At 40.0% G+C, this 23,246-nt stretch overlaps 1 protein-coding gene across 29 annotated transcripts in view; it reads left to right on the forward strand.

Moving 5' to 3' along the window:
* Positions 1–23,246, forward strand: part of adgrb2 (adhesion G protein-coupled receptor B2) — a 256,669-nt gene that overhangs the window by 105,138 nt on the left and 128,285 nt on the right. For 28 of the 29 annotated variants that reach the window (XR_013904851.1, XR_013904850.1, XR_013904848.1 and 25 more), the window contains exons 3-4: positions 16,369–16,449; positions 18,367–18,555. Coding sequence is in view for 24 of the 29 variants with exons in the window: in XM_080296657.1 (XP_080152783.1) it covers positions 16,369–16,449; positions 18,367–18,555 (270 nt within the window). In the remaining 5 variants the exon portion in view is untranslated. The remainder of the gene's footprint in view (positions 1–16,368; positions 16,450–18,366; positions 18,556–23,246) is intronic. The other variant, XM_026156029.2, reaches the window with a different exon arrangement.

Raw genomic sequence — 23,246 nt, forward strand, 5'->3', positions numbered from 1 at the left:
TTTCAGATTTATACTACAGGTGTATCTACTAGGAGACTGCACTGGTAAGAAGAAGTCAAGTTTGATTTTATTTTCTTGCCTTACCCTTGTTCTCCAAACTCCAGGGTGTCTTTGTAGCTCAATCTTCACTTCAGCAGCTTTTGATCCACCACATCTAAGTCTTAGAAGATGCTCTGTGTTATTTCACATTCTAACCAGTTTACTGCACCTTTATTAGAAGGAGCTTGACCCTATATAAACCAGTTAACCTAAATAATAGGTTCAAAATGGCAGAAGAGCCAACCACTTCCCCACACTAGATCCTTGATTCTCTGTGGGATTTAGAGTGCAGCTACTTTCTCACACACACATTTTTATTTTTTTGAGGGGGATACATTGTAATAAAAAAAAAAGACTTTACGACCAAAAAACCCCCCATTAAACGTGAAAATGAAATGAAAGAAAATGAAAGAAAAATTAAAATCTAATAATTGTTTTGCAAAGAATAAATGCTTCACGCCACTTGAGACACGCACACCCACACATGCTCATGAAGGAATCTAGGACAGAGCCTTATTTTGATGATTCATGGCATATTCGTTTAGCTTAGCACTGAGTTATAATTCCAACCCAGTGTCTAGTATGCATTATGCAGCATTTCTACTTGGGACAAAAAAACAACAACACACAACTCAGATTAGCCCTGTCGATTTCCACAGCTGAGATTAACTCTTTAGCACAGGGCCCCTTCATGCTGCGTGACTGCTCCGCTCTCTCGATTAGCCTTGTGGCCTGAGTGCTCTCAGCTATTTATCCGGGCGCTCATTCTGCACAACACCTTTTTCTCTCCTTGGAATAAATTGCCTGGAACACTTTGTTGCGCAGCGAGAGAAGGAAAGAATGGGCCGAGACACCTCATCTCATGATCTTATGAGGCCTTGGCCGTCCTTGAGCCCTGTTAAGAGGAACATTGTTCTCAGTGCAGGACATATATGTCTGTTTATGTGTGTGTGTATGTGTATGCTGCATGTGGACTACTGCACACAAAGGATATGAAGAACCATTTTGCTTTAGGTCAAGGCCGTTGACTAGTCTTTCCTTTTTTTTTTTCCTTTCCCAAGAGTCACATTCCAGAAGGGGGAGTGAGAGAGAGGCTGATAATAGCAGTACAGGACACAGAAAGGTGGAAAGAGGGATTATGGGGATGATGGAAGTAGTATGGCTTTTCAGTTGTGGCAGGAATTTTTGTGCTTTACTCTAAGGAGATCATAAGATAACAAAAGATGGAAGGAAGCAAATAAAGGAAGTAAATTCATACCACCAGGTTTTCAGGTAGTATATTGTAGCTACTGTAGCTCTTCTTGCCTATCACCTGTATTTCTCCTTCTTGTTTGTGTCAGGGTTATCTGCCATCGCAAACCTTTCTTTTCTTTTTCCATCTATAATGTTTCTACCGGTTCAAAGTTACAATTGCGTTTTTAGAACGCTATCCTCTGCAGTTACAGGGATTATTCAAAGTACTACACCGCGGGGAAAAGTTGGCAGTCAACAGAGTCGGAGTCAAATATGTTAATGCAAGATAATAATACCCTCTGCCAAAGAAATAAGAATAATTGTGAATGAGGACCTCTGTGATTTATGTTTCACATTACTGTACATCTTCGACCTTACCCGCCAGATATTTGATAATGCAAAGTAGACCAAAGTGCACAGTAAGTAAGAAAAATGTCTTTCAGAGAATGGAATTACAGCAAAGTGAAGTCTTAGATAGTTTTAATAAGCTTGTCTTGTAGAAATGTATAATCTATGCAATAGTCTAACGCGTACCCTGTAAGGACGGTAAGTATGTACTAGGGTCATGTAGACCCCAACACGCATGTTGCTTTTCAATCTCAAGTGGAAGGGTGGCTGTCAAGAAGAGTTAGAGTGGTGTTATCGAGATATGAATCCAGTCTTAAAATATTTGGTTCTAATATTTATCATGTGTACAAAGACGCAGTGAGCGTCTATAATCATCTATAAAAAACGATGGAGGCTCTTTCATGGTTTGGGACTGCATTTCAGACATTAGTGTCCTTTCAAAAGTGATGGAAATCTCAACACATGTGCTACCATCAGACGTTGATTCACCATGCAATATGATCTGGAAAGTGTTTGATTGTCATGGGTTCATTTTAAGCATAACAGAGACCAAAAACACACTGCTAGTGCAGTAAAACAGACAACGGAGCACTATCGGTCATGGAATCGCCTCCCCAGAGCCCGAACCTTAACATTACTGAAGCAGTGTGGGATCATCTTAACAGAAAGAAGAACAAAAGGCAGCCAACATCCAATGAAAAGCTTTGAATGTCCTTCAGGAACCCTGGATAACTATTCCTGAAGACTACTTAAAGAAACTGTGAAATCTAGGCTTACAAGAAAGAAAACTTATAAGAAATCTTCCCTTAGAGACTTCAGGCTCTTTTTAATTATTAAATTATAAAAACTCTACTTTCGGCTGATATATTCTATATTTCCATGTATGTTTGTACATGTTTAAATAAATAGCTGAACCTATTTAATACTTTCCTAGCAAAATACAATTACATTCCTCCTACCTCCTGATTTAAGAAATATTCTCTCTCTTTAAGTCCCAACTCAAAACTCACTTGTTCAAAATAGCTTATCCCACATAACCTCTCCACTCTGCTATTTTAACTTTGTTTTATGTCTATGCTTTTATGATTGTGTAAACTGCTTGCTTTTATGTTGCTTTTATTATTCTACTGTGTACAGTGTCCTTGAGTGTTCTGAAAGGTGCTTACAAATAAATTGTATTATTATTTATTATTATTACATGCTGGTTGGTTCAAGATTTTTGCACAGTACTGTAGTAAGTCAGTCCTTTTTAGCTCAAAGTCCAGCATGATCTGTTCAGTTTGACTTGTGGTAACAAAGAGATTGAGACACATCAGGGCACCAGTATAAATCAAACAACAGGCTTTCGATTCTTGACTATAAATCAATCTTTAAGCCTAGATTTAACAAGCATGGTCACAAAGCAGATTTAATCCCACTGAAATGCACATGCAATCACAATGCAAATCACAACTAAATTTTAAAGGGATATAATGTGATCCATTTAAGCTCCGCAGATAAGGCTTGTACATCTGATAAGAGACAGCTGTCTATAGCTAAAAAAACATTAGATGAGATGAGAGACTCATCAAGCAATGTAACTGTCACTTGTTTGAAGCAAGTGATATTAGTGTCAATTAACGTGCCATACAGTAAGGCTTGACCCTTTAAAGAATATTCATATGGTGCTGATTTCACATTTGTGACAATGTAAAAAATTTTAAAAAATTACAGCTGTAACATTCAGGAAACCATTTACAAGTTACAAAAGCCTTACAGTGATGCTAATGCACAAATAAAGCAGTTAACACTCATCACCTAATGTAAGCGTAACCCCAGTGCCTCAGTAAAGCTCATCATCTGCTAAAAAACACAAAACACACATTTTTATCACAGAGACACCTTGTGAGGGCTCCCAGCGGTCACTTGATGGAGATTTACCTTACCATTACAAATTCCTAATGCTGATATGAAGAGCTGAACTGCACATTACTGAAGTCTCCATATTCCAACTATCTGATTTTATGATCTGAAACTATAAAAGTAACTTTTCATTATGCACAAATAATCATTGTATGAATGTGGAATCATTTTTGTGCCTGTTAGTTTGAATGGGTTCAGGGAATCATATTCATTTGTCTAGCGTATTGTTCTAAATACATAGCTTTCCTAGAAAATCACATATATTGAGAGAAGTAACACACATTAGCACTTATTCTAATGAGCCCGATAGCGGGCAAGCAAAGAGCTGTTATGTCTAAATGAAAGTCCAAAATCAGCTGGAGCAAACTGTAAGTGTGTATAATCTACACACTTATCCAACAGAATAAAGGAGTTGAGTTTGCAAAGAGCAAAGTGGTTTTAGTTATTTATTTAGTTATTTATTGACCTCCCGTGCTGCCATGATGTTGTCATGTCAAAAGTGGAATGAGGAAAAATGTCTTGTAGATTGGGGGAACAGCTGAGCCAAACTAAGCATGTCTGAATGTGCGCATGCTTGTGTGTAGTCATGCTTCTGTTGCATGTCCACATGCAATGAGCATGAGAGGCCCACATGATTTCCCCTCTGTCCTGCTGTGCTGACCCTTCCCACTGATGAAAGGTAGTTGACAGAGCAGAAGTGAGTGGTGTGTGAGTGTTTGTATACTCTGGAGAGGAGACTGAGGGCAGGTGTATCATTTTTTCTGCCTCTTCTCACAAAGGAAAGGAAAGTGGAGAACTAAAGTCTAGCTATTTGAGACTGTTCTCATTGTGCTCTCTTATGAGTCATGAAATCCACCTGCTAGGGTTTGCCCTGGGTTGATTTGGCTTCCACGTTTTGTTCCTGGATATGTAGATTTGGCATCTAAAGTAAAGATCTGGCTTTTTTCCCCCCTAAGTAGCTGTTTTTCCTTTTTTCAGGGAACAAAGCCAGCCTTTTCATTGTTAATTACTGCAAAGAGGAAACGATGCCTTGCATGAATGAACATACTTTTGTTCATTATGCTTATTTTGGCCTTCAGAGCTGCCTTCATGGCAAATAATAACAAAGTTCTAGAAAGATTTTTGTTCATGTTCACATGGCACCATCACACAGTTGCTGCAGCTTTTTCAGTTCCACATCCATGTGTGAATCTCGTGTTCCACCTTATCCCAAAGATGTCATTTGAGTAAAGTGAGCTAATTGTCATGGTTAAGAAACCAATTTCGAGTGATCTGAGGTGTGTGACATGGTGTGTTATCCTGCTAAAGCAGCCATCAGAGGATGGCTACACTGTGGTCATAACAGGATGGACACGAACAGGTAGGACGTGGCATCTAAACAATGCTCATTTAATACTAAGTGGCCCAAAGTGTGTCATGAAAACATCGCTCACACCAACAGGACTTTTCATGCTTTAATGTTGTTTACACCAAGTTCTGACCCTACTCTCCAAATGTGGCAGTAGAAATTGAAACTCATTAGACCAGGCAACATTTGTCCAATCTTCTGTCATCCAATTTTGTTAAGCCCATATGGATTGCAGCTTTAGTTTCTTGTTTTTAGCTGACAAGAGTGACACCCCGGTGTGCTACTGTATATGGTATGTGTTTTAAGATGCTCTTTACATACCTTGTTTGAAAAGAGTGTTTGTGTGAGTTACTGTTGTCTTTCTATCTGTTCCAATTAATCTGGCCATTCTCCTCTGATCTCTGGCATTAAGAAGACATCTTCACTCAGAGAACTGCTGCTCACTGGATATTTTCTCTTTTTCAGACCCTTCTCTTTAAATCTTACACATGGTTCTGCAAGAAATCTCAGCAGATCAGCAGTTTCTGAAAGACTCAGAACAGCCACATTCAGAGTGACTTATTTCACGTTTCTCTCCCGTTCTGATGGTCAGTTAAAACGTCAACAGGTCATCATGACCATGTCTAAATGCACTGATTTGCTGCCATATCATTCGTTGATTAGATATTTGTGCTAATTAGCAGTTGAACAGGTGTAGGTGTGTATGACCAACATCAGCAGTTGTGATTAGTTAACACATGGCAAAAGAGCTGCTATGAATTTGGTTGTTGTGTCTATATATTGCAGTTTAATCTGTAAACATTCATGTGTGAAACCTTTACATGCTGTAGTGGGGAAAAGTTGAATACAAAGCTAAAAATAAATGAATACATAAATAAAAGTAAATGTAGAAGAAGAAGACATAAAAACAAACCAAGAAAGCAGAAGGAAACAGCAAAGAAGAATCAAAATGAAAGAAACACAAAGGTTCTAGCACAAAGAGCACAGCAGCTGCCCTTCACGGCAGCCGAGAACAGCGGTCCGCCGGCTCCGCTCGCTCTCTCTCCCTCTCAGACAGGACCGGCGACAGAGTGTGGACACCAATTCATAATCCACCTCCGTCCCGTCCCTCCTTCCCTCCACCGTTCTGCACGGCCCCCCTCTTTTACAGCATCAGCATGACGAGGTTGCTATGGTAACAGCATCCCACTGCAGAGGCAAATGTGAGCAGTAATCGATCTTTTCGTGTGGCTGCATCATGTACATACATAACGCTGTTGTGAAACGCGTCACGGTGAAAAGCCAAGTTTGGTTTGGGGGCGTGTTGAGGGTGATATTCTATACGTGGCAACTGTAGCGAAAGAGAGGGAATAAAGACGATGAAGGCAGAGAGAGTGGTTATCAAATGTATCATGTATATGTCATGCAAGAGTAAAACAAACTTACATGTAAAAAGACCTTAAATACTGATATTTAAGGAGTGTTGATTGAGTCCTATGTCATCTAATATATTGCATAACATGCAAATAAACGAAGATGAGGCTGGAGAGACAGAAGACTTTATCAACTATTCACTACCCCCCTGGATTTATGTGTTTATAAAAGCTTTTTTGGGGGGGAATCACAGTAGCGATAAAAACCACTCCAACCTTTTTGACCATTGGAACCATTCAGCATACTATTTTAAACTTTCATTTGTTGAAACTTCATCAAACAGCAAACACTGATATTAAACCAGGTAAAAATGTTTAATATGTCACAGGATTGTAAGCATCGTCACTGTTACCATGTTACTTTAGCTCTAGGCAATGATTTGCCCAAATTCAGCCTCACAAAGCTTCTAGCATGGATGTGGACATGTTCTGTGGTATTTGTTACAAGTGCCACTTTCTTTACTGTAGTTTAATCATTTAGAGGCCACCAACTTGTCAGTATGTGTTATTTGGATAATCTGAAACTTTAAATTGTCCAGAGGTTCTGCTGTGCATTTAAATCTAAACTACCACAACATAATCATATTTCATTTATAATTATCAGCCCAAATCTACTGTTCTTATTGCTCACAAATCTTATTTATAAGATTTATAATCTTATTTTTATAAATAATTTCCTAAACACACATAAAATTCTGAAAATGCACTTTATGATTAATATGAAACAACTGGTATCAATAATTATTTCTTATTTAAACCTTACTGCCATAAAGGACCATTGAATTTAAATATTAACGAGAGATGTCACACCCATGCACACAATGCTGATGCAGTAACCACCACTTCAAATGATGACTTTGAAGTTAAGATGAAAGAACAGGGAGAAAAAAAAGTGGAGAGCAAAACTATATTTGATTTCAGTGGCTGAATCTGGCTTCTACTATCCCTCTCGTGCATGGTGTTTCCCTCAGGCAACAAACCAAATGATATATTTTTGATTAATATATCAACAAGCCCCCCCAAGCTCTCAATAAGTTTGGTGGATTATATTTTTTTCCTCAAAAAACATTCAAATTCATACCATACAGGGCTAACAGTAACATGCAAGGCTTGGACAGCTGTAGGGAATTCAGGACTATTCAGCCTGAGGATAGCATCTGTGTAACAAATAAATACAAATATAAACTGTAGCTCTTTGTGTGGCAGTTCACCTGTCGATCCTATAAACCTGCAGTTATTTATTGACTTAAACAGCTGGAACAAACAAAGGGCATAATTCCACTAGAATTAAACTTATTCAAATTATGATATAATTACATTTTGATATTACCCCAATTTCTTTTGTAAATATGCAGTACATTAGGTGTGGGAACCATATATGCAACATAAACCCTAGTTAATTCCCCAGTGTTAGGCTCCATTAACAAGTGAGTCTCTGCAAATCAAGCATTAGAGCTGTGCTTTGCATTTGTCAGTTTTTATGGACCAGTGTTGATGCTGAAGTGTGGAATAAGCTTGGCAGCCCGTCACGCACGCTGGCCAAATTTTATTTTGCTTTATTCTTTTCATGCGTGCGGTGATCCAGTCAAAAGTGGACTGGCAGAAGTCGTGTACACACCTTCTTTCAGCTGCATCGACTTGGGAGAGATGCATAGTCTGTGATCCCAGAAGCACAGAAGTCTGAGGAAGCTGGCAGGAACATGGCGGGCCGTTTGTCAGCGTACGCATCAGTGGTCAACTCCATCTCTGGATGGAATCATTTTGTGGATTTTTGATTTTTCTTTCTGTTTGCATTTAGCTTTAGTAACTGCATTCTGTGATGTGCTTATCCATTTCCACCAAAGTAAATGTCCATTCTGTTCAGCCATAAAAGTCATCAGTAGCAAATTGGCTGGTGGGTTAAACTTGGATGGGTTTTATTGCAGCAGGCTTTCAATTCTTAAGCAGAAAAACATAACAATGGATAATTTATATGTACTTGCAACATTTCTGTTTAATCTAGATGTTTAAATTTAATTAAATTTTTGAAAGTCCGAAGTTTGTTTTGTCTCCAGAGGATCCTTCTGCTTCCTGAGAAAAGAGGGGGATTAAATAACTAAGCTAAGTAATTCACGGAAGTGTATTTTCTGATAAAACTGAGTGATTCTGTCCTCTACAGCTACAGTCAAAAAAAAGTGCACCAAATTTGACAACAACAATGTCACTTGTATCTAAGTAAGTAAAATATAACCTTCATGCGTGCCTCTTACTGCTGGGATAGCAGACACTATGTGTTTAAATGTGGACCCAAGGTTTTCACCTTGCGGCTGTGGTAACTTTACATATCATGTGTCAGGCAGAGGCAGAGGACAAAGTCCAGAAACACTGGCTTTGCAACAAACTCACAAGGGGCTGAAGCTTATCGCACATTGATCCTGTTAACATGCTTCCAGCCATGATGGCAAACACAGCTACACTGGCTTATTGTAAATGCACTGTACGGATGCAGCTGCGTAAACATGCTAAACCACTATCTGTAATTCATCAGTCCAGTGTGAGACATCCCTTCATCGATTGCGGTGTGATTGCAGCTCTGCAGCTTCGCTCAGAGTCTACTCAACTATAAATCCATCTAAATTCTCATCTTGTTATGGAACCGAGAGAGAAAAAGGCCATGGTAGAAGACAGAGGGAGAGGGGGTGGAGGGCAAAAAGACAGACCAAGCCACTCTGGTGTGGGAGTTGGAAGATTTGAAAATTATCTAATAAGAGAACGATATGGAGAAAGAAAAACAAAAAGGGCAATTTGAGATTGAGAATGTAAGTGCAGTGAAACCGCCAATTTGGCAGTTTGGACTTACACAGGGGCTCGTGTTGATTTTTGTGTACGTGGGTATACATTTGGAGGTGTGAAACCAAAAAAAAAAGTCAGCCTGTGGGGCTGAATCCATTTTGAAATGACCTTGAGTGCCCCCGTAGTCAGCCAGCCAGTGTCCTGCACCAACCAGATTCAGCTTCCCTCTTCATATCTGCTAGCTGAGAGAGTAAGAGGTGAGAGAGGAGAAGTAACAGAGTGAGAGATGGAGTGGGTCTGTCTGTCCAGTAGCTTATAAAAAGTCCATTATGGTGCGCTTCTATCAGTTTGGGCTCTCCCAGATGGACCCTGGAGTAAATGGACAGCACCAGAGAGCTATAAGCTCAGATTTGATGTACGGCTGAGAAATAGTTCTGTGTGTGCGCGCGTGTGTGTGTGCGTGTGTGTGCGATTTTGTGATTGTTTGATTGTACGTGTGCAGGAGAGTGTGTTTGGTCAGACGGCCCAACAAAAGAGCCAACGATAGCGACCAGCAAACATTTCTGTGCCACTACTATTTGTGCATTTCACTTAGTTAACACAGCTGTTTTACCATATTACAATAAGTCTCCCAGCCACACACACACACACACACACAAACATGAACATGCACACAGCCCTCCCAGCAGGCTTAAATCCCGGCTCAGTCTGACAAAGGAGCCTGTGGCTCTAACTGACTCTGGCCCAATCCCCTACCACTGCCTGCTGCTTTGTATGGCTCAAAACTGCTTTACTGCATGACGCTTATTTATCAGCTATATTTACTTCTGTTGTGCTGATGTGTGTGCGCGTGTGTCTCCGGGTGTGTACGTGCCACATCCTGGCCTGCATGGTCTTTGCTGTCATATCGCTCGTGTCTCCCTTCAGATGCAGCCAGAATGTCTCTATGCTGATGGGTGCCCACCAAGGGATGTGAATGGGATTTCAAGTTCTACATGCTACTTTATTAGCACTTTGAGGCTGAGATGAGATAGCAGCCTTGGGCAAAGAGGCAGATGAGAATGGTCAAGAGCCACTTGTTTTCTCTTCTTCTTAGCAGTTGGGTTCCAACTAGGCAAGCAAGTAAAGTGGTTATCCTCAAATGACCAGCAAACCATAGACTTCTGGGAAACTTTTCTGCTTCTGCACATCCAAAAATACATAACTGCATTTTACGTTTGATTGACATAAGTTTGGCAAAAAGAAACATGATAACAGATGTTTATTGAAATTTATTGAAATTGTATTAATTTATTAGCACTTTGTTAGCGCACAGTCCAAAGCCAATGCTAAAAAAGCTTCAGTGCTAGCTGTGCTGTTAGCTCTACTAAGCATGTATCATGCTTAGTTTTACCACACATAAATGCATATATAATCCCTGCTCCCAACAGAAATCAGAAAGCTCATCCAAATGTGAAAAAAATCTGAAATGACTAACAGCTTGCTTTAAAAGCAGGCCGGAACTGCAGGAGCTAATGACCTGTGATTATTTGATCTATCTATTTGTTTACAAATTTTAACTATACGACTATTTGTTCATTGCCGTGTTTTTGCTCCACAGACAACATTAATGCACAGCCACGCTACAAATAAAATATCAGGTCTTAACCTGTGCTCCTAACCAATCAGAGGATTATCGACCCTACTAATGACTACAAGTGATACTGCCGGCTATACGTGGGAAACAGGTTCCCCTGACGATGAAGAGACAGCTAAAATTGTTTAGGGGAAATGTAAGGATAAAAGACAATAAGACTATTTCATGAAGTGTGCAATGACGTGTCCATTAAAGTGCAGTTCAGAACATTAAACAATATTGTGTGGTTTGTAAAGGTCAGTACTCAGGGGTTTATCTATATTGATTTCTCCTTTCTATTGCAGTGGACTCCGCACTGGTGTCCATCTAAATCCTCTTGTGTGCTGCAGACCTGACGTAGAGAGAGAGAGAGAGAGAGAGAGAAGAGGAAGCGAGATAGAGAGAGCAAGAGAGAGCGCAATAACAAGAAAGAGAAAAATAGTCCTCCCTGGTCTTCAGCAGTTGGGGAAAAAAGTCTTTTTTTGGACACAGTTCACCTGATTCTGTTTATAATCTTTCTGAGTCCTTCACCCGCTCATTCCCTCCTTTTCTGCTTATACAGTGCTAAGCAGTAAGTTCAATATCACCAATCAGTCATGAGAACGATATAGCGCTAATGGCTCAGTGGTCACGAGCGAGAGATACCCCCGCTTAATGGTCAACCCCATTGGATCTGTCAATTCCACGCTTCTCGTTTGTCGTCTATGTGTAGGCATCCATGTGTCATGATCCATGGTCATGTGTAATATTTGTTTACACCCTCTTGAACTCCACTTCACCCTTCTCTCCTGTTTGAATGGGGAGTTTTGTTTAGGTAGCATAATTGGGAATTCAAACTTCAATCCGAGAGTTGAGAGAGTGAAATCCGATATTTGTGCTGTTAGCTGTGAGCTGCTGGCAAAAAATAGTCTTTGTAACCGGTAAAAACCCTTTTTATTGAGAATTATTTTTCATGTTTTTGTGCTTAGGTGCTCAGGTTAGAGGACTCGTTTGCTTGCCTTTTCACTTTGGTTACGGAAGAGTAGGAGGGTCTTTGGAAGTTTTTGTTTATTGTTTTGATCACCGCTCATCTCGCGGGGGGCCAAAGCTCATCTCACATCGATCCTTCTAACATGCTTCTAAATTCTCATCTTGTTATAGAACCGAGAGAGAGAAAGGCCACAGACAGAGGGAGAGGGGCTGTAAGGCAAAAAGACAGACTGTGAATCTCTGGTGTGGGAGTTGGAAGATTTGAAAATTAGAGAAGAACATGGAGGATGAAAAAAAACCATGATCATTTGAAATGTATGTGCAATGAAACAACGCCAGTTTGCCAGTTTGGGCGCAAATCGGGCCTCGTGTTGATTTGTGTGTGTGTGAGTTTATGTGCAGATAAACTGCTGTTCAGTATCTTGGACCTGGTTGACTCTTCCTTTGGTGTGGTGAAGAGTGGGAAGTCCCGAGTAATTTTGTGTGTAGGTTACCTCTTGACCAGGGACGTAGCACATGCTAATGCATTCTGGTTGCACGACGTTACATTTTGCCAGTTCTTCATTTACATGAAGCTGAAGTGTAGGCTGCTTCAAGGGAACTAGGGGTGTTGGGTCTACTACGCTACACCTCCGTTAACTTGTGAAAAACTCTAAAACTATCTGTTGTCAATGCAAAAGACAGGTACAGCAAAATCATAACTTATTTCTTGCATCACATGTGTTAAGAGTTCTCATAATGAAGGAAGGTTGGAGCAGCACATTGGTGTGGTGGTTATCAATGTTGCCTTAAAGCAAGAAGGTCCTGGCATCAATTCCAGCCTGGGGGCCTTTCTATGTGGAGTTTGCATGAGGGGCTCTCAGGCTTCCTCCCACAGTCCAAAGAGATGCATGGGGTTCATTAATTGGTGAGTCTAAGTGAGCGTGAATGGTTGTTTGTCTTGATGTGTTAGCCCTACAACAGATTGGTGATTTCTTCAGGGTGTACTCTGCCTCTTGGCCCATGACAGCTGGGACAGCCACCCACCTCCGGATAAGAATTGGATAAGCAGAAGAAGATGGATGAAGAAAGTTTGTAAGCGAGTCGCTATATTCATTTAGTTTTGAAGTCTGGGAGAAGACAGCCCGCAAGCGGCATGCACCAATCATAAGAAGAAGGAGAGGGACAGCAACTGTCAACCATCTATCATCACTTTCTAATGGCTTGTCCATCATGTGTCCAGTGCTAGGAAGCACAGCAACACTTCAGCACCCCAGTGGAAGCGCACCATGACTGTCTTGTTCACTCACTGGTTCACAAACTCCGTGACTCCTTGAACTTTGCCATGTCTCATTAAAATTCCATAGTTCGTTGTTGCCATATTTATTTTCAGTTCAGTTATACGTTTCTTTTTGTCTGCTTTCAGAACTGCACATGATTATTTGCAGCCAGCAGGTTGTAATGCAGTAATAGTAATAAATCACACAACAATAGTACATCAAAGATATTGAGGTGGCACATAACCCAGGTAGCTACCACAACTGAAACAAGGGAGTTGCAGTAGGCTAACATTAGTTTTTAAAAAAGAACTTACTTCCAGATGTTTCTTTAGGTTGAAGGTGGAGTCTTTTGACGCTGAGAGCAGCTTGTTTGCTGGCAAACAGAGTTTGCGTTGCACAGTCAGATTTCACCTATCCCTTTCTTCTTTAAATGTGAAGTGGTGTCGAAATTTCCAAGTAAGAAATGCATTCCTGCCCGTGGACTGATGGTTCTGTTGTGCTGGCTCCGTGTCCATTGTGTAACTGATGCCACCAACATTAACAGGACGCTTACGTTAGAGCCTCTTATTGTGTGTTTCCTTGGGTTTCCGGCAATGTGTGGAATTACCAAAATCTGAAAGGGGATAGCCTAACATATGAAAAAGGAAAAGACCGCAGTGTAATCCATTTATTTCAATAAATTAACTGTATTCTAATTATCACCTATTCCAGCGTTAACTGTAACGGAATAAAGTTACTCATATTTTCTATTTTAAATACGTAACACCGGTACATATATTCTGCTACTCCCCAACACTGTCTACACACTTTTTTTCCCACATGCTCATCTTGCAACATCTTCATAACAGTGTCTTACATGAATGAACCAACTGTCACATAATTTTTTTTCATTGTCAAGCACTTTGTGATTTTTATCTATAAAAAGTGCTATAAATAAATTTTACTTCCCTACCTATGTCCAAAGAGACAAGTGGACAAACTAAAGGAAGACAAATCTGTGCATTGAGGGAAGCAAACTTGAGTGTACAGTCTCTGTAAAGAACTATACACTCAAGTAAGGTGATAAAGATTTTGAGACCTTACTCTTCTGTCCTGCTTCACTGACCTCGAGCACTTACTGGGCTTAATTTGCTCTGGACCAGGATTGGGCTCAAACTAACTCTACATACTTTCTGAAATACTTAAAGTTCAATTAAAAAAAATCTAGACTGTCCAGTTAAAGTGGTATGCATCGAGGCAGATGACTTGATTGTTTCCTGTTATAGAATATCATAGATCATTCAGCTTCACTCAGATTTTCTACCCTAAAGTCACTGATGAATGTGGGATGAGAACATATAGGGATGGGTGGCCTTAACAAACACACCTTCTTAACACACTTTGTTTAACTTGGCCAATTAATGTTGTAGAGTCTTTACCTTACAATATAAAGCACCACGAGGTGACTGTTTTTGTCATTTGTCACTATGTAAACAAAACTGAATTGAATTGGATGCAAATAATACGGAAACCACGGGTGCTTTCTTACCAACAACGGTGTCAGGTAGTGTAGACATTTTCTTCAACCCTTGCTGAATCTTTTGTCTCCCAGGCTGCAGTTTCAAGGAATCTAACAATGAGTCAAGCTTGAGCTTGAGAGTAAAACTAAAAGAGCAGTGAAAAAGCTACCTTTTGACGCCATATTTCAGCTAATGAATGCTGCTTGTTTAGGAGGATGACTAATCTTAGTGTAGCGTCAATGATGAGTACAGTCAATAAAGCCCAGGACTGTGGCAAAGCAAGCCATAAATTTCTGGGAGCACGATATGCTCGCTCAAGGTCTCACATTTTCCGTGTAAAATATGACTGTAAAACCTGCAGCTAAGTAAGTGGGCGTCCGTACCACGAGCTGACCCGAGAAAGATTGCGTAATGAAAACTCCTTCAAATCCCTGGGCATGCTGGCATGTGCATCTCCGTTCTGTGCTTGATTGTCTAATCTGATGCAATGCTGACATGTGATTTGTTTTTAAAGAAATGATTCAATTAGATGAAAATGAAATCTGTTAATTGTCTTATTAAATACTTTCCAGGTGCACCATTTGCTCATTTTAGTTTCTTTTAAAAGTAAACAAACAGACCACACATGTGCACAACAGTTATTTATTTTACCCACGGCTGTAACCTGCAACAGCGCAGACAGCACGTAAACAGGATTATTACTTTTTTTCCATTGATTTAAAAAAAAAGGTCTTTTGTTAAATGATCACGTTGAGAACAATGCAGAAAACGAGCAAACGGGTAACGAGTTTTTCCCCCCCACCAAAGAGTTGATTCTCTAAAAGGCCAAATTAAAGGGCTGGTAGCAATGGGCGTTTGTGCAATCATGGCAGAGCCTCAACACACTTCCCAGGCATTCACACTTGCATGTGTGAGTGTGTGCGTGTGTGCCGGATAGGGAGGATATGCAACGTCTCTGTTTTTCCTTGGGTCAACTGCTTGATGGAGGCTAACGCGAGGAAATTTCACTTTTGCTCTCTGTAATCGAATACGCAGACACACAATCACATTCCGTGCAGATAATGTACCTTAGATACGCCACGTGTGTCAGCTCCTTTTCCATAAATGCAGCTGCTGCAAAAAAGATCCCATTGGGTAAGAAGAATCCAGATGGAGAAAAAAAAAGATCTGTGAAAGAAAAGATTGTTTCCCCCCGCCGAGGGAGTTGATTAAGACTTGCATTGGTGAAACTAAGCCTACAAATCCATTTGAACCAGACAGAATGGCCTGTACGCATGCCTCCACGTTTCTACCAGCTGAGATGAAACTGACTTAGATATGTTGTGTGATTTCACTAACTCTCAGAGACCGACTTAATGCCATTTCCAGAAATGCTCACCGCTTATGTGAGATGTTCACATATTTGATAGATCAAGTCCCGCTGGTGCATTTTATATGTGTGTGTGGAGTCTCATCTCCAAGCCAGAACTTTTATTTACTTGGTTTGCTGCGCTGAACCATCAGCATGCGTTCAAAAGAAGATATACTTCTTCTTTTTTTCATGTTTTCCCCTCCTAATGTTCCCCTCTAATGAGCCAGTTCAAATTTGCTTCCTCCTGATTTTCTGAGATTATACACTAGATTTGACAGTCTGTTATCTGTTACCGCGCTGCGTGTGCTAAAACGTCTCGTCATGTTCTTTAAATTTCCTGCTACAAGGACTAAGCCAAGGAAATGTAGGCGTTTGTACTTTTATTTTGCCAGAGTCGTGTTTTGGATGTACTTGAGCTTTCCTGTATTTTTTTTTTTTACTTTTCCTGAACATAAAAGTGAAATGTGGATGGTGATGAGCGCTTATTTACGACAGCTTTTAAATTCAGGTTTGATTTGCCCATGCAACCCATGGAGCCCTCATATATTTTGAGCGGTACCATGTAATCAAAAGGAAGTTAAGATTAAAATGAAAAAAAAAAATGTCTGTTATATTTTTCAGACCCGTATGATGACGACCTGAAGGTGAAGACCCAAAGACCACGATCAGCTGACCAGCCAGGTGTGTTTCAGGCACAAACAGGTGAGTATTATGAGTGTGCAATGGTGCCCAGAGCCTGGAACGAAAGAAGACAACCTGACCTTTACAGGCTCTATGTCCCACTGAAAATCCTCAGTTTTCTATAAAACAGTTTTATGAATAATTATGTAAGGTGTACCTTTTCCTTTTCGGTGAGCAAACCTAGGGCAGCTGCCACCTTGAATCATTCACTTGTGTGAGTTTGTGAAAGTGTGAAATTTTTGAGTCGGCGTGTGAAACTTGGAAAAAATGGAAAGGACTGGGAAAAAAAAGAGTAAATTATTCAAAGACTGATCTATTAACCATGAGAATGTCACATGCATGTATGTATATATAATATAATACGAATCGGCCTTAAACATACAAGATATTCCATGTTGCATGCACATGCATTTCCATATTCATATATATGGCGTAGAGGAGGAAGTCCCTTAATAGGAGGGAAACCCCTGGGTCTATCTTGTCCTCATCCTACCCTGTCTACCCCTCCCCTTCCTTGCTTCTTCCCCCATTCTTCTAGTCCTCTAGGCATCTGTGATGAGCTTAAGCCCTGACTCACAGCATGTTAATGAAGATGTAATGCGATTAACGGACATGCAATTAATTTGATTTCCTTCTTTGCCATGTCATGACGCCTCCATCAAAGGACACGGCGCTCATAAACAATTTACAAAGAGAGAAGTGGAGGGACTTGGCTCCTCGTTTTCGCTTTCAAGGGCGTAGCTCAGTGGAACAATGGGACCCTCTCCACAGCTGCCTGGAGAACTCCAAATTAGACTCCATCAAGTCTAAACACCTAATCTCATATGGGTGCTTACAACACAGAGTCGAATATGTACACACACAAACACACACACACAGAATTGCTTTGAGACTTAAAGGCCTTTAGCGGTGAGATCATACATGTTACCATAATTCCATTAATTAATTGAATCACCTTTAAAAAAAACTTTCCTGGAGCATGATCATCATCTTCATTAATATCACGTCAAGATTTATTTACAATAACACTCTTAGTGTGAATAAGTAAAGAAAAAAAGCTACATCGTGTCACTTTCATCACCTGTCACACATTCCCAAAAGTTTCTTTTTTTACTCCTTGTTAATTGCATAGGTTACAATTTTGTTTGTCTTTTTTTGTTGTGATGTTGCACCGGTGTCACTGCTTTCCAAAAGCAGATTTTGATGGGTTTTTTTGTTTGTTTTTTTCATTTTTTTACGGTAAACAGAAGAGCAGAGGAATCCGAGAGCCGCTAAACAGCAATCAATAAAGCAAACATCTTTTAATGCTGGCGGTGCTTCTGTGAAAACTGGAAGCGAAAATATACTTGAAAATTGTCACACATCTCCAGTAATAGTTTCTGTCTGCTCCATTTGTTGGGACATTTTAGGACTCCGTTATAAAGCGAGGAATTTATTGTAATTACCCTTTATGGAAATCATTTTTCTTTTCCTTTTTTTGTTGGCTTTTTGCATTACGAGCCACTTTTACATAGCAGTATAAACTTTGAGCTGCAGAGCTGAGATCATCTTCTACCTCTTCCTCGTCTCTTTTCTGTTTAACCTGAGGAGACACCAGAATCATGACACTCCTACAGAGCAGGCAGGGTTTTTTTTGTAGAAAGTGGGGTGGCGTGGGGTTACCAAGACCACTTGGAAATTGGCTGAAAATTTCATACTGCCTCTATAAAAATGCATTTGGAGACTTCAGCAGTACATCCGTGTGAAGGCACCAAATTAAGCTGTGAGATAATAAAGTGCAGTCTTGTTACAAATGTGTTTTATTTGAACAAGTGATAAAAGGAAAGAATGATTTCTCTTGTTATTCAACCTTAGCCGCGCATCTGACTCTCAGGATCATTAAAAACACTGTGCGTATATAACTATCCTCTCCATGTTCATGTCCATCTTGCTCCTTAGGTGACCCAGCAGCGGAGGAATGGTCGCAGTGGAGTGTGTGTTCTCTGACATGTGGGCAGGGCTGGCAAGTGAGGACCCGATCGTGTGTTTCTTCTCCCTATGGGACACTGTGCAGCGGTGCCCTGCGGGAAACACGCATGTGCAACAACACGGCCTCTTGCCCAGGTGAACCCGGAATCACAGGCTCAGGTGCGTTAACCGGCTGCCTTTGACCAGCGCCTCATTCACTTCTCCTGACTGTTTTATTTTTGCTCACAGCGAGAATGCTGTGGGTTAATTCTTTCTCTGAGTGCCATTTGTCTGATGCTCAGCTTTACACAGTAGATAAACACGACATGGACTTCACACTATGACTTTTTATCTATTTTGAGTCTTTTTTTTGTACAAATGCTAGTAAAAAAAACTGGTTGGTGTCCTGTCTCTTCAGTGCCGCATACACCCACCGCCTTTGTTTGGTACAGCAAAAAATGTAGCTTTAACCCAACCTCACTCAACCATGTAGCGGTTTGTTTCTATTTTTCTTCCTTCTTTTCCTTTCACAAAAGTGTTAAGAAAACAGAAGAAAATAATGACAGTGTGAGGAAGGTAGGCAGTATACTCACAACACGGACACACACAAGGCCAAAACACATGTAACCGCGGTTTAGCTGAACAGAAGGAGAACGCCACTGTGTCATTTCAGTTCACAATGCAGGCAAAGCTGGAAGAGGGAGAAAGAGAAAAGGAGTTTCTGTGTGTGTGTGTGTGTGTGTGTGTGTGTGTGTGTGTGTGTGTGTGTGTGTGTGTGTGTGTGTGTGTGTGTGTGTGTGTGTTTGAGAAAGCGAGACAGACTGACAGCCTTGAGTTTGATGTCACCCAATCTATTAGACCTGCCACATCACTGAAGTTAATACTTCCTGGGCTCTCTATCTTTAGCTCTCCTCTGCTCTTCCACTCTTCATTTCTTTCCTTTCCCTTTTTCTTGTCTATATGTATCACCAAGTTGATCTTTCAGAGCATAATGAGCAGGCAAACTTTTGAAAATGTTTTAATTTTGCAGAGGAAACTAAGCCTGTCGAAGCAAATGTTGAACTCATTCTGTGCAAAATAATCTGTGCTCACATTTCAGTGGCAAGCAAGGAAAATGTTCAAAAGCTGAAGTACAAGCGAGGGTTTCTTTCTCTTTTGTTTGTTTTTTCTTTACTTTCATTGAAATTGGTCTCATAATTTGCAGTGACACCTCCAAAATACCACTGAAATTACATTTTCATATGCGTACTACAAGAGTGGGTGGGTGCAGTCGGCTCTATCTGCTTTCTGCAAAACTGCAGCAACGAAATGAAGACTTTGAGGTTTTTTCTTCTTTTTTTCCCTTTTTTTTAGCAACACAAAACTGCTCAATCAAGCTGGATGAAGTCACTGAAAGAATAAGTGTACACAGCTGCTGCTGAACAATGCCAATTCTGTTTTGCTTTGATTGCCAGGCTTTAATGTTGACTAGATGGAATTATGAATTTCTGCCTGTCCTGCATTGGTTTGATTTGCCTGATTAGAACAGAGGTGAAACCCTGTATGACCTGTATCTCTCTCGATGGCCCCTCTTGACCGCCCCTCCCCTAATCCACTGCTAATGCTGAGTGAAAAGTGTTGTGCCATACTGCAAATTTTGGTGTTGATCCCTTACCAACTAAATATCTTTTTTATTGAACACAATTCACTAGACTTCATACTGCGCTTACGAAGTACTGTCATTCTAGTATTTATCCTATACCCATACCAGTGTTGATAATGATACTATCGATACTGAGATCGAACTGCTGACTCTAACAAAAGTACAGTCAGCACACCCTCCTTTACTGTGTCGGGCATCCTCTCTCCACTGTAGCCAGTTTCTTTCTTTCTTTCTTTCTTTCCTTTTTATATAGATTTAGTTCCATGCTTAAGGCCGTCTGGGATGGTGTTCTGGAGGGGGGGTTTTTGTTTAGGCCCATGCACAACAAGTGTACTATCCCAGGAAACGGGATTTGATACTGTCTGACATTTTTTTTATTTAATAAAAAACTATAATATTTGAAGTTACCATTTTTTAAAAATTAAAACTTAAATACGACTTACCACCTACATACAGTAATAGTAAGGGACACTATTCATGTTTTCTGGTCAGTACACTTCAGTTTACTGCTAGCTCATATTAGCATCGCTTTTACGTATACAGTGAAGGTAGCTAAATGAACCTAGCCGTAGTTGATAATAACAGATTCTAGCCTTTTACCCAAAGTTGACCACATAAAGTAAAGTACATTTTGGCCTTACTTAAGTTTGTTTTTTGTTTTAAGTTCAGTTCTTTTAGCTTTTTGTATGCATGTTCGTGAGAGCTTTATCAGTGACTCCTCTGTAAAGTATGTGGCACAGAATATACTACATGTGAGTAAAGACTCAGTGTTTACTGATGCATCCCAGACCCCCACTAGTTCCACCAATTCCAAAAAGAAAAAAGCCAGAGGAACATTTTTCCTCCCTGTCAGTGCATATGCTAATCTTGTTTTTATGCAAATTTACCAGCCCGATTTGTATGTCTAAGTGCCTCATTTTCCATTCAGCGTCGATATTAATATCCTCAGCAGCTCCTTTGATGGGATATTGGTTGCTGTGTTATGTTCCGTTTATTATTTCATTTTCCGCCGCTCCTCTGATGTTTTCTGACGTGGTTCTGGAGGGGTTTAGGGGCACTCCAGGGATCGCCTGAACGGGATCACACCAATTTAAAATAGATGGGGAATGTGGGGGTGGTAGCAAAAAGACATAAAAGTCTTTAATAAACTTTGTGTGATTGACTTAAAAAATTATATGTGTGTGTGTGTGTGTGTGGGTGGGTGGGTTTTTTTTTTTTTTAACTTTCCTTCTCTTCTTTTGTGGCGTAAAATCTACACTCTCGCTTGATTTGGTAATCTATTTACTTTTGGATTCAAGCTGATGTTTATGGCTTGTGGCAGGCACACACATGCAAACACACAAATCAAGGATATAGTCAAGTGGAATTAAAGTGTGACTTCCTACTTTTCTCCTAAACAAGTTAGTTTGCTTTGCTTTTTTTAGTTGGTTTCCTTTTAAAAAAAAAAGCATGAATTTTCCCTTCCAGACCTACTGCACAGAAAACAACAGCCAGTTGTGCCAAAATATGTAATGTATTTATGTATGTCATCTATTCAGTTCCATATACATTGACTTGCTTGTGCAAATATGCAAGACACACAAGTATAAGTGAAAACATGCGCACTTGGTTTTTCCCAGAGTGGCTTGAAATGGAGTGCAACGTGTAGACTTCAGTTGGTAGATGAGTTTGCCAGATTTCTGTCTTTCTTTCTTTTACCATTAATTTGTGTTTGGGTGTGGGTGTTGTATCAGTGTGGGTGGATATGTCTCTGGGCATATATCTATCTGCAACTGTGGAAGGCTGTGCAGTATGTGTGTGTATGTGTGTGACTGCAAAAGTTAGGGAACATCAAAGAAAAATAGCTCGGACAGAAAGCAAATGGAGTGAAAATGGACTTTTTTTATTTTTGGCTTAATTTTGGGTAAAACCCCTAAATTAAGGTGATACAGATAATCAATTTTAAATAATGGTCTTGCTCATGACAAAGCAAACTAGTTGGTAATTGGCATCACAAATTACATTTTCTTTTTTGTTTCTTTTTGTGGAATATGCAATGAAGTATAAGGATTTCGTGCCCCAAAGCATGCAAAGTGAAGTAGTACTCCCTACTCGTGTTCTGTTTAGCTATTGCTCATTTACCATAGATTCACTGACATTTAAAACATGAAGTGGAACAACAGCGCATTGTGAATAAAGTATGTCCGGGTCAGTGCGCTGTCAAATGCAGCAACACTGCTTCCAGTAATCATTCAAGCAAGAAACTTAACGGGGTGTAGTCATGGTCTCATATCAGGCTTACAGCACAAACTTCACACATGTGCGCACATTCATACATATGTTTAAATAATGCATCCATGCGGTCCTCTGACAATAGATGAGATTGCTGGTAATTATGGTAATCCATAAGGACATTATGTGATGCATATGTCTAATTACACCATATGCATTGCAAAAATAGAAATGGGAAAATTAAAAGTTGATATCTCAATACAGCACACAGCACTGTATGTGTAAACTGGAAAGAGTTTAAGGACATCTTTAGAAAACATGCATCTTTATTACCCATAAGCTCATTATGGTTTCTTGTGTGATTGTGTACTTGTGCATAACCATGCATGTGCAAGCTTGCTTGCATTTGCATCAGAAATGTGGGGCAGCATGAGCAAGTCTGTTGCTTTATTTCCAGTCTTTTTTTTAGCTCCCAAAATGGAGCTCACGCAGTTCATGATTTTTTTTTGCCAGATGTTATGAGGCAAACAGACATGACACACTGTTGTTTGATCTCAGATCAGTGTATTATTTCATACCTTTTATTTCAGCTTTATTTCAGCTGCTGCAAATATGTTCCTTTGCACTTCCCTCTGTGACTGCAACATAGCAAAAAGGTCCCCTTTAAAGCCCTTAGTTAAACTAAAAGATGTTATGCATTTCAGCAATTTGGCCTGTGTTGCTTTGCTTATGATTCAAAATACCTCAAAATATAATTGGTCAGGTGTTTAATACTTTCATCAGCCAGTTTGTGAGGATATTTCATCATGGTTTTTTGTTGTTGTTGTTGTCCTCATTTCCAAATTACTTTTTTTCTTTTATTGTATTTTTGTCCCAAAGCTGATTGAAGCTTGTTTTTAGGGGCCAGTTGATTGGTGTTGCATGGTCAGACTTCAGATACACTTGTACTGAATTTGACAGCTGGAGATTCAATTCTAATGAATAAATCATGTTTAACAAGCAATCCCATGTTGTTGTA

This window comes from Astatotilapia calliptera, chromosome 22 (assembly GCF_964374335.1).
Source record: "Astatotilapia calliptera chromosome 22, fAstCal68.1, whole genome shotgun sequence".
NCBI classification, from domain to species: domain Eukaryota; kingdom Metazoa; phylum Chordata; class Actinopteri; order Cichliformes; family Cichlidae; genus Astatotilapia; species Astatotilapia calliptera.